Raw genomic sequence first — 10381 nt, 5'->3', positions numbered from 1 at the left:
CTAACCAGACAAGTGGAGGACGTCGTCGTCGTCGTCGCTCCTGTCGTCGGCTTTGTTGTCATTATGTTGTGTTATTTGGCACGATTTGTTGAACTAAGGAGCTGACGCTGAATCGTCGTCTGCGTCTGCGTTCCACAGACCAGAGGCTGGGGCTGTGCGCGGTTGCATGATGCTGGCGATCGATTGAAAATCGATCAGCAACGATCGGCAAAGGCGGCAATGAAAATGGAAATGGTAGCTGCCTGTGCCTGTCCCTGTGCCTGTCCCTGTGACTGTGCTGTAAGTGTAAATATCTGGCTTGAGTCTGCGGCAGCTTCAAATGCCCCCATCTACGCCCGTATTGGCCATGGGAAGCGGGAGCCAAACTGGCGTCGCTCAGCGCATATAATTGTCACATGCAACATCGCGGCTATCGCACACATTTATACTTTAGCACGATGCAGAGCAGAGCGGAGCAGAGAGGAGTGGAGGGGAGTGGAGCAGCGAGAAGCGACACGGAATCGCCCGGGACAGGTAGACATGAAAGGTAACGCATTGGCTTTGCTTTGCAGCGGCCTATAGAGAATAAGTAATTCACTTAACGCTTTAATATCGCTGATAAATGCGAAGCAATGCCCCCAGGATCCGCACTCCCCACATCCCCACATCCTCGAGGAACACATTGGCCACTTAATTGGTGCAATTTTCAACGATTTTATTTTATTTGCATGTGTTTTATTTTATTTTTTATTTTCGGAAGATCACACTGCGCCTGCGCAGACTTTGTGGCAGCAGCGTGCGAACTGGACGCACCTCATTTACATACCATTCGTGTGTGTGTGTGTCTGTGTGTGTGTGTGCGTGTTCTATAGATCGTTGCATGGAACATAGCGACAGCTGCTGATTAGCAGTGTTCCGGAATGAAGTATGGATTCGAATTTGACCGGATGCCAGACTCGACTCGACTCGATTCGACTCAACGCAACATGCGCCGCACATGCTCACCCAGGCTGGTTAGCCATCCTCTGCAAGAGCCCCCATCCGATGTCTATGCGAATTTAATGCAATGCTAAGCCTATAATTTGATCATATCCACACTATAACTCAGAGCTGGGTGCAAAATGCCCAGTGGCGCTGGTGGTGGGCACCACCACACACCAGACGAACAGTGACAGAGCGCGGATAATGGATGCGCAGCAATGCCATTTTTGGCAGCTCGGGTAGTGCGCAACGGCTTCTGATAAGACCACCACCAGGCACCACTCCAGCAGCAGCAGCCGCAGCAGCATTCGCAGTAGTTGTTGAAAGCGTCGAGTGCCCAGCGAGCCCAGGCCAAAAGCTGGCCAAAAGCTGGCCAAGAGCCGGGCTCACTTAGCGGGCATGCGTCATAACTCAGCGGCGGGCAGTGGTCGGTCGATCGGATTACCCGGCAGGCATTTCAATTCAACACATCCTTTTGGTTTGCCTGCCCAATTATACTCGCAGACGGAGCCGCGGCCACGGCCACAGCCACGCCCATCGTGAATCGTTTGCGCCGGGCATGGGGGGCGTGTGACATTGTGACGCAAATTATAGCAATGCGCTGACTTAAATAAATGCGCGAGTTTCGAAATTGAAAAGAAATTAACGGTGGGCAGTGCATCCATCGATTGCTTGGGCGCGGCTCCACTGCGTCCCCACAGATTCCCATCTCTGTGAATTCCAAAAATATTGTGCATAATTATATGCTAATGTTCGCATTGAATTATTGCCCTCAACATGCTCCTACATACATGTGTACATACATACATTGGTATGTGAGCATCTTCCACCCCCCCCCCCCCCCCTTTCCACTCACTTCGCTGTAAGTATCTGTGTCTAATGCCGGAGGAAATTGCTGCTCCCGGCGCCATAGCCGCTGGGATTCCAACTCTGGGACCACACGCGGCCCTTTTGTGTGGAAATCGCTCAGGTAATTTCAATGTCTTGTATTCCATCGACGGACAGTGGGATTGTTGATTACTGTTAGGAGTGTGATAAATCTCTGTTTTTATTAACTTTCGGCATGACGCTGCTGAATTGGTCGGAAGAACATGAATGAAATTAATATGAAAATCAGATCAGCATGATTAGTTATAATTTGTAAGACGCGTCATCGATAACACAACCTTTACGAATACCAAAATTCAACAATAATTAATTTAATTTGTTCGAGTACTCAAGGAAAAGGTATGCAAAAGTTGATCCAGTTTCAAATTGATTCCAACTACAGTACAGATATGTATGTAATTGATTTTTTCATATAACCAGAACCATAAAGCCTGTCCATAAAGACATCCTTGGATATGGTAACTGGAAATCTGGAAGAGCATTTATTCAAATGAAATAGTTTTTTAATAGCAGTATATAGTGTACATGTATATATAGTGCAAATATATATATATAGTGTACCTAAATATGCCGTTTAATAATATTATTGTAATTAGGAAAAAATTTAACAAAATATTGCGTCAAGCTGAGAAATGTTTTGGGTTCCTTCAAGAAAAGTCTTGCAACCTTAAGAGTTAAATATTCGTTTAAAAGACAAAAAAGTCATTCATTTCCTTGTGATTGGATTTTTGTGTTATATATTTAAGATCTTAGTAAGAGAGTTTTTATATAATCTAACGTGTGAATAAAAATGCACACGTATTACGTATTTTTATTTAATTTATTGTCTTAATTTAAATTTGAATTCAAGTTCTAGCTGTTTCAATTGGAAATCATCTTCCCGCCGCTTCTCATCCAATGCGATCCGACGTTCCTCCAATTTGAACTTCTGTTCCTCGAATCTCAACTTGCGTTCCTCCACTTCTTTGGCCCACAAAACTGTGGTGCAACTGGAGCGCCTCTCTCGAACCAAGTTCCAGGTCGCGTCTAACTTGGTCTCGTTTATCAGTTTTCTATAGTAGATTTGGGCATTTGGTTTCTGTATGTCATAAACTTATTATTATCAATACAACTTAAAATGCGCGCCATTTCTAACCTCAATATTTCTGTGCACTCGTTTATAATTCAAATTATCATTGACTTCCCTTTCCGACCACTTCTTTGGCCCAGTCTCCCGTTTGTGCTTCGGATCCAATTTACCTTCCACTGCAATGAAGCAAATAAAAACTGGTTTATTTTATAAAACAATAACTATTTAACCTACTTTTGTTTGTTGATGCCTTAAAACAGCCGCTGCCTTAGGCTAAGCACAAAATATAACACTTTGGGTGCCAACTTGGCGTTGCAATAGCTTGCAACAACAACTTTCACTGAACAATTTCTTGCAACGCTGCTAGACACCTGACTACGAGAAATGGTGCAAAGCTGCAAAGCTGCAAAGCTAGAGATGCAAAAAGACACTATATAGGTTGGATTTGGTGGATTTAAGAATAATTAGGGGCTTAAGTTACTGCAAATGCTGTTATATATCTGTGCGAATCTCGTCATCATTAAGTAATAGTAGTTTCATTTGCAGTTACTTGCAAGAGCGTCTCTTTAAAACTCTTAACTGGCATATTTCTCCAATTAGCAAATCGGTAATTAAGCAACCAAAATGTAAACAACAACAGCTGATGGTGTAGAGTTGCAACGCTGTGCTGTGCATTCTGTTGGCACAGCAATCTTGCAAATTTGCGTCGCTGCAACGACAAGTGAATACCAGTGCTGCCAAGCGCCAGATCAACAAAGCAGCGGAATCTGATGATAAAACACATAAAATAGCTAAGTAAGATTTCTGTGCACGAATTGCCCATGTATGGGCTTTCAAGTGTGTAATTCTTGTTGCAATGTTAAGAAGCAGCTAAATTGGCATAATATTTCTACTGTTTTCGGCTGAAGACCTATGGAAAAAGGTTAATTTATATAGAAAATAGTTAAACTGGCAGCACTGGTGAGCATCCTAACTGAAATGCGCACTTGTATTATGAGCAGTGCGACCGAATGCTTTTTTATAGTTGGTATTTTGGTATTAGTTTTGGTCTATTCTAAAATATTTTTTATTTGCAAATTGTTAAGTATTTAACACGTCAACAAAGCTTAATCTCTTTTAATTATTATATATATCAATATTATAAGCAATACAAATTTAACAATTTCAGCTAAATTGTAGTACATTTTTAATTGGTCCACCCACTGCTGGTATTAAAAAAAACCGCAATTTGTTAATTTCGGCGAAACCATTGCATTTTTTGGCACGGTCACACTTACTATGAGCATTCCAAGTGGAACTCTGTGTTAAACAGTTTTTTTTTTGTCAATTAACTTTTATGACTGCAGCTAGGCTTGAGGAAACAAATGCACAAATTCATTAAATGTGTTAATTTAAGTGCAAAAAACCAGCACTAGCCCCCGTAGTTCCAGTTTACATGAATGTCTCATTTTCATAATTCAACGATTGCAACCAACGCCAACGTCAGCAAAAAGTTTGATATCAACTGTGAAGGCAGCGCAGTGTGAAAATAAGTTTAAAGACGGTTGTTAATTGTCGCCATGGCTAGCCCCAGAACACGTCGAGTGCTGCAAGAGTTGAAACCTCAGGACGAGAATTCGGTAAGGTTAAGGTACACACATGTGTGTAAAGATCCACACAAGTCGTATAGAGTAGATATTGAAAAAACATGGGCAAATATGTGTCCTAACTGTTTTAAAATTGATTCATAGAAATGTTTCGAGTGTGGCACCCACAATCCACAGTGGGTGTCCGTTACCTACGGCATTTGGATATGTCTGGAGTGTTCTGGCAAGCACCGCAGCCTGGGCGTTCACCTGTCGTTCGTGCGCTCCGTAACTATGGATAAATGGAAGGACATTGAGCTGGAGAAGATGAAAGTCGGCGGTAATCGCAATGCTCGTGAATTTCTTGAAGATCAGGAGGATTGGAACGAGCGTGCACCCATAACGCAGCGATACAATTCCAAAGCAGCAGCTTTGTATCGGGATAAGATATCAACGCTGGCGCAGGGCAAAAGCTGGAATCAAAAGGACGCCGAAATGCGCTTGAGTAGCAACAATTCGTATGGCTCCAGCAGCTATACTTCCAGCTCCAGTAGCAGTTCGCAGACCCGCGCTAACTCAACAGGTTATGGTGGCAGCAGCACCGTTGGAGGCTATCAAAATGGAGGTGGCGCCTATAACGAGACTGGCGGTTACCAGCAGTTCCAGACACAGGAGTTTAAAGATCAGAAGGAAGAGTTTTTTAGCCGTCGCCAAATGGAGAACGCCACGCGTCCAGAGTATATTCTTTGTGCACTTTTTATATGACTGATTTGATGTAAATTTGACCTAAAATTCACAGAAACTTGCCACCGAATCAGGGCGGAAAATATGCCGGATTTGGGTTTACACGTGAACCACCACCGAAAACACAATCTCAGGAGCTCATAGACTCCACTTTGACCACATTGGCATCGGGCTGGAGCCTGTTCTCTTCAAATGCTTCCAAGTTGGCCAACACTGCAAAGGAAAAAGCCGTAACTACAGTCAATTTGGCTTCGACCAAGGTGTGTTGATAAAAAATCAGCTGGGCTTTCTTTGTTTCACTGCTGTTATTATTTTGTTGTATAATTTTGTATGAGTTTTTGTTTGCTTTTTGTTTCGGTTGTAGATTAAAGAAGGCACCTTGCTTGAATCCGTTCAGAGTGGGGTTACAGATGTGGCCTTTAAGGTCGGTAAACACGTGCAGAAGCTTATTTTCAGAAAGTTAGAAATATCCTTGCTGATATCTATTATGTGTCTATTTAAAGGTGACGGATATTGGCAAGCGTGGCTGGAGTAATTTGGCAGGCGGCACGAACACTTCGTCCCAGAGCGGTTACAACGATCCCAGTCTCGAGGACAACGGCTATCAACGCTCCCAATCGGTTGGTGGTAACCTGGCCGGCGGTTTGGGCCAACAGAGCGGCGTTAGTGACAGTGACTGGGGTGGTTGGCAGGAGAATGCTAACAACAAAACACATCTAACCAGCTCCAGCTCATATCAAAATCAACTTAGCAGCAATGCCATCGGCAAAACCAGTGCCGGGCTTACCCAAGACGACGATTGGGCTGGATTTAATACAACAAGTTATCAGAATGCTGAGACATCGTATCAAAATACACCGTCTGGTGGTCAAAGCGTGCGCCGCAGTATGAAGATGCAGGAGACTTCACAGAAGTTGAGCGAAGGTTTCGACAATCTGGATGTAAAAAATGTGAAACCCAAAGCCGCTGCATCATCGAGTGGTAAAGCGAGCGCCGAGGATGATGCATGGGATTTGTTAATGAATTAACAACGGAAGTGATCCATTAGTGAAGTGTATTTGTCAGTTAACTTGATTTGTTTTGTATTATTTTTGATTGTTGTCATTTTGTTAAAGAAACTTCAATTTATTCGTACGCGCATTTAATGTAACTAACGAATATTATGTTCAAACTTATATTTAACGATTTTCAACAAAGAACGGTTATAATTTCCATTATTATTTTAACAGGTTAGACCAATTTTAAATAGAAATAATACAAAGCGAATTAATATGCAAAATATATATATGAATTCAAATCTAAAAAGCACCTTTCCAATCCAATTATCTAACAAGTTATCGTGTCTCATATAAGTTGAAGTAAAATAACGTTTGTTATGCATTTCATATTTTATTTAATGCGAACTAGTTCAATTTATTCGTTCATAAATTTTGAATGGTTGGCAATGTGGCCAAAAATTCTCTTTTAAACTCTGGCAACCCTAATGTAGTAAAAGGTGCGTGTTTGTGTAATTATTAGGAAATATAAATTAAAAACCAACTTACAGATGTCATTTGCGAGTAAATTACTGCAGTGCAGCGCGCGGCTTTGGAATGGCGTCACCCCCACACGAGGCTTCCATATGCTAATGCGTCCCGCGGCCATAGCCACAACCACACCGGCTCACAGCACAATTGTTCAACAATTGGTACCCACAACATATACAACATCCTTTCTGGTGCCGTTTAATTCACTCGTACAACAAGTGGCCGGATTCAAGGTGAAGGGACGTCTTAAGCGCCGCTGTAAGGATTGTTACATTGTGGTGCGTCAGGAGCGCAGTTATGTCATCTGTCCAACGCACCCACGCCACAAGCAAATGGCAATGAAGAAACGTGACTACAAATCCTGGATCTTGACCCATGCCACACAATCCAAGGAAAGGGGCTTTTAATGATCATGCTTTTTCCATAAAGAACTTTTACCTGTGTCATTAGTCAATTTATTTCTGTTGGCTTGAATATAAAAAAACCGTTAAATTGACGCAGTACGAAATCAATACTTTACATAATACCCAAAACTTGTAAGTTTTACTTATATTTGAAAAAGCAGCCGGCTAGAGAATTCCTGATAAAGTTGAAAATTTAATTTAAGGATTTTCAGTTGTTTTTACTACTGGCTGCTGTGCACTTTCCAACACTGTTGAACAGCTGGCGCTTTGTTTATCTATAATTTTTGTCGCCGCAATTGCTTCGCAGCTCAATTAACAAGGGTTCGTGTCGAATTAGCCATTAAAAACACACCTGACGTCAGTAAAAGTTCGTGGCCGTGTCCGGTGCATTACTGATAACGCGAAACAAATCGCCAGTATTTGGCCATGACGAGCCATTTTATGAGCGTGCTGCGCCAGGCATTCAAGACATTCGATCGAGCCAATCTTGCCAGCTTCAATGCCAATCTTCAGCATCTCAAGCAACTAACTGATGAGCTAACCTATCGGGATCTACACATCAAGGAGGAGCTGTTTCGCGACGATGTCACCAATGTCGCCCGTGCACCCTGCAGCTACATGCACATCTTCGAGGACGAACGCTTCTCCATGAGCTTGTTCATAGTGCGCGGCAACAATTCGATTCCGTTGCACGATCATCCCATGATGTACGGCCTGCTGCGCTGTATCTGGGGCAAATTGCACGTACAGAGCTACTCTCAGCAGCTGGCCACAGATGAGCCGCTATTGTATGATATGAATCCCACGTTGGTCAAGGTTACAGCCGAGGAGCCCAGCCTGGTCACAGCCGATACATCGAGCGCATTGCTCACGCCACGCAAACGTAACTATCATCAGATAACGCATGCCGGAAGCGGCATTGCTGCTTTTTTCGATATACTAAGTCCACCATACGATGCCAATATGCCGATATATGGTCCTCGCCGTTGCCGCTTCTATCGCCCCAAGTCAGATGGAGACCAGCTGCAGCTGCAGTGCATTCCATCGCCAGCTAGCTATTACTGTGATTGGACACAAACGCCCGATTCTGTGCTGCAGTGCGTCTTTATGTGCGCCACCGAAGCTTACGGTGCCAATGTCACCGATGTACAGTGAAGTATCTTTTAAATTTATATGTAACCTTAATTTATTTCCACTCAACATCACATGCAGCATGCCAGGAGCGGCAGCAACAAACATTTTCTGTGTTATTTAAATAAAATTGCCTCTTTTTTTTAATGTAAGCGTTCAATGGAGTACACACTGGTTCAAGATTAACTTAGCTACAAAGTACATCAAAAGACAGCCAAAACTTATAATCAAATATAGTTGAGTTAATTTTAAAAAGGTCGATATGCTGTCGCTTAAGCTTTATTTTAATCGTCATCTTCAGCTTGGTAAATGCTTTGATTTCGCCTCTTGAGCTTCTTGAGATTGGGACTACCACAAATAGAAATGTTTTCAGTACTCTCTTCAATTTTTGACTCGTCCGTAACATTAATAGGAGGCGCCGGCTCTTCGTCCACTTCATCTGGCAGGTCAATGACATTCCTGTCCGGTTCTGCTGCTGCAGTCGGCGCTGGCAGCGACAGATTAAGTTTACGTTTGGGCGGCGTTGCCGATGGCTCTGAAAGCGTGGAGCTCTCGTCTATAGACACATCCTTTGGGTTATGCTTCAGCTTGAGTTTAGCAGAGCTGTCCAGTATGCTGCCAGTTGGAGGAAGATCCTTGCCATTGGCCAGCATGGCTAAGCAAAGCGGATCGTCAATGCCCAGGATTGTACAGAACTCAATGCACTGTGGATTCAGCTGTGCATTTGCCTGCTCAATGTGTATTTGCTTGTAGTTGTGCTCCTCATCGGGATCGAACGCCGACGCAGTGCGACAAAAGTTTTGAGGCACTTCAAGGCTTTCGAATTTGGTGCGTATATGTGATAGCTCCTCGGCGGTGGGTGTAAAATTACAACGCTCCTCGATGCTGCCAGCCTTCTTGCCGGGCAAATAGTAATTGGTATCCTTCACCGAAATTAGATGATTCGTCGTGAGTAATATCGAAAGCCATTCGGCATCGTATTCCAGCGTTAATTTGCCTTCAGGACTCTCACTGGTGGGTATGTCCAGCACCTGTAGGAAGCGTCGCTTGGGCAGGCATTTGTCTAGTGCCAGGAACTTGGTAACAGCCACTGCTACAGGCTCTTGCTGTAGGCTGATGTTATCCTTGTCCTCATTTTCACCCTCGCTATCGCTGCTGCTGCTGCTTGAATCATCCGTATCTAGTTGTTTGTTAGAGTTTCTATTGTGCGGCACAAGCGCAGCAAATTTGCAATGTAAATGCGCAGCAAACCAATATGTCGGCTGCACAGCTTTCAACAGTTCCTCGAGTGGACGACTGCCCAACTGCCCACTTTCTATGTCTTGTGTAAAATGAGGCTTAAAGCGAAGCAGTTGTGCCTTGTTGCCATATTCTTGTATTCCCCTAGGCCAGTCGTGCGACATGAATATGTCTACTTTGCCGGAAAGCTGCTTCAGGCGAAACACCTCTAACTGGCGTACATGGTAGACGCTGCGACATGTTTTCTCCGTATACGGCGGGAATTCGTGGTGGCCGCGCAAAAAGTCGTGGCCCTTGTAGATGCCGCTAATGCCCGCAATACGGATGCCATTTACAGTGACTACGCCGGCATATCCAAGGTAGTAAATATTTGGGGCTACCCAACCACCGTAGGGCAGCTCTTGTAAATAGTTGGAGGCTTCGTGATTGCCACCAATAAATATAGTCAGAATGGGCGCCACGAGCTCACCGCTGTAATATCTGTAATGCTTTTAAGTTAATTAAGTATTCAACACGTCATAGTTTCAGCCACCCACTTGTAGAATGTGCACATGTCCAAGTACTTCCTTGGAACGGCCATTGTTTGTAAATCCGTAACATTTCGCGTCGATTGAAAGTCACCGCAGCAGAGAAGCAGATCGACTTTAATATTGCGTTCCTTTTCGATGCCTTGTATGGTCTCGTATATACGCTCCAGTTCGCCGTGGGCACAGCCTTCGACGGCGATTTTCATATTCGCGCCTTATTTTAGATTAGTTTCCTAAAATATAAACAAATGCGGCAAAACACAACACAATCCGTGAATGGCAAAAACCTCTGTATGTTATCGGTGCACCGCCATAATCTTGTTTATAT

The 10381-nt window shown here is 43.6% G+C and overlaps 4 protein-coding genes across 5 annotated transcripts; 3 read left to right on the top strand and 1 right to left on the bottom strand.

The window, feature by feature from the left end:
- The first annotated feature begins 4233 nt into the window (after positions 1 to 4233).
- ArfGAP1 (ADP-ribosylation factor GTPase-activating protein 1) lies at positions 4234 to 6523 on the top strand. Of its 2 annotated transcripts, XM_064683895.1 has the most exons (5): positions 4236 to 4536; positions 4648 to 5219; positions 5282 to 5486; positions 5591 to 5650; positions 5730 to 6523. In XM_064683895.1, exons 1-5 carry the CDS (start codon positions 4477 to 4479, stop codon positions 6252 to 6254), a joined length of 1422 nt encoding a protein of 473 aa, XP_064539965.1. In that variant the 5' UTR covers positions 4236 to 4476; the 3' UTR covers positions 6255 to 6523. The 2 variants fall into 2 exon arrangements, with proteins under 2 accessions (XP_064539966.1, XP_064539965.1); XM_064683896.1 differs by lacking the exon at positions 5591 to 5650 and having other exon boundaries at positions 4234 to 4536.
- Positions 6524 to 6603: 80 nt separating this feature from the next.
- Positions 6604 to 7285, top strand: mRpL36 (mitochondrial ribosomal protein L36). The gene is made up of 2 exons (XM_064683900.1): positions 6604 to 6721; positions 6773 to 7285. Exon 2 carries the CDS (start codon positions 6773 to 6775, stop codon positions 7157 to 7159), a length of 387 nt encoding a protein of 128 aa, XP_064539970.1. The 5' UTR covers positions 6604 to 6721; the 3' UTR covers positions 7160 to 7285.
- Positions 7286 to 7357: 72 nt separating this feature from the next.
- On the top strand, positions 7358 to 8439 carry LOC135429565 (2-aminoethanethiol dioxygenase). The gene has a single exon (XM_064683899.1). The coding sequence runs from the start codon at positions 7583 to 7585 to the stop codon at positions 8309 to 8311; it is 729 nt and encodes a 242-aa protein (XP_064539969.1). The 5' UTR covers positions 7358 to 7582; the 3' UTR covers positions 8312 to 8439.
- A 111-nt stretch (positions 8440 to 8550) lies between these two features.
- ldbr (lariat debranching enzyme) lies at positions 8551 to 10351 on the bottom strand. The gene is made up of 2 exons (XM_064683894.1): positions 10063 to 10351; positions 8551 to 10006 (listed from the first exon to the last, which is right to left on the bottom strand). The coding sequence occupies exons 1-2, from the start codon at positions 10257 to 10259 to the stop codon at positions 8572 to 8574; spliced, it is 1632 nt and encodes a 543-aa protein (XP_064539964.1). The 5' UTR covers positions 10260 to 10351; the 3' UTR covers positions 8551 to 8571.
- Positions 10352 to 10381: the final 30 nt, after the last annotated feature.

The sequence above is a fragment of the Drosophila montana genome, unplaced genomic scaffold (assembly GCF_035044405.1).
Source record: "Drosophila montana isolate Dmon_TW-CO22-7 unplaced genomic scaffold, ASM3504440v1 contig_2668_1, whole genome shotgun sequence".
NCBI classification, from domain to species: Eukaryota; Metazoa; Arthropoda; class Insecta; order Diptera; family Drosophilidae; genus Drosophila; species Drosophila montana.
Note: the sequence above shows the minus strand (reverse complement) of the source record. Positions and strands in the feature narration are given on the sequence as shown.

What these genes read in the sequence shown, in the direction of transcription:
- ArfGAP1 (XM_064683895.1), top strand. Translation starts at nt 4,477, where the DNA reads ATGGCTAGCCCCAGAACACGTCGAGTGCTGCAAGAGTTGAAACCTCAG. An exon ending in GAGAACGCCACGCGTCCAGA is followed by an intron (nt 5,220 to 5,281) that starts GTATATTCTTTG and finishes TAAAATTCACAG; the next exon opens with AAACTTGCCACCGAATCAGG. An exon ending in TCAATTTGGCTTCGACCAAG is followed by an intron (nt 5,487 to 5,590) that starts GTGTGTTGATAA and finishes TTTCGGTTGTAG; the next exon opens with ATTAAAGAAGGCACCTTGCT.
- mRpL36 (XM_064683900.1), top strand. Translation starts at nt 6,773, where the DNA reads ATGTCATTTGCGAGTAAATTACTGCAGTGCAGCGCGCGGCTTTGGAAT.
- LOC135429565 (XM_064683899.1), top strand. Translation starts at nt 7,583, where the DNA reads ATGACGAGCCATTTTATGAGCGTGCTGCGCCAGGCATTCAAGACATTC.
- ldbr (XM_064683894.1), bottom strand. Translation starts at nt 10,259, where the DNA reads ATGAAAATCGCCGTCGAAGGCTGTGCCCACGGCGAACTGGAGCGTATA. An exon ending in GACATGTGCACATTCTACAA is followed by an intron (nt 10,007 to 10,062) that starts GTGGGTGGCTGA and finishes AAAGCATTACAG; the next exon opens with ATATTACAGCGGTGAGCTCG.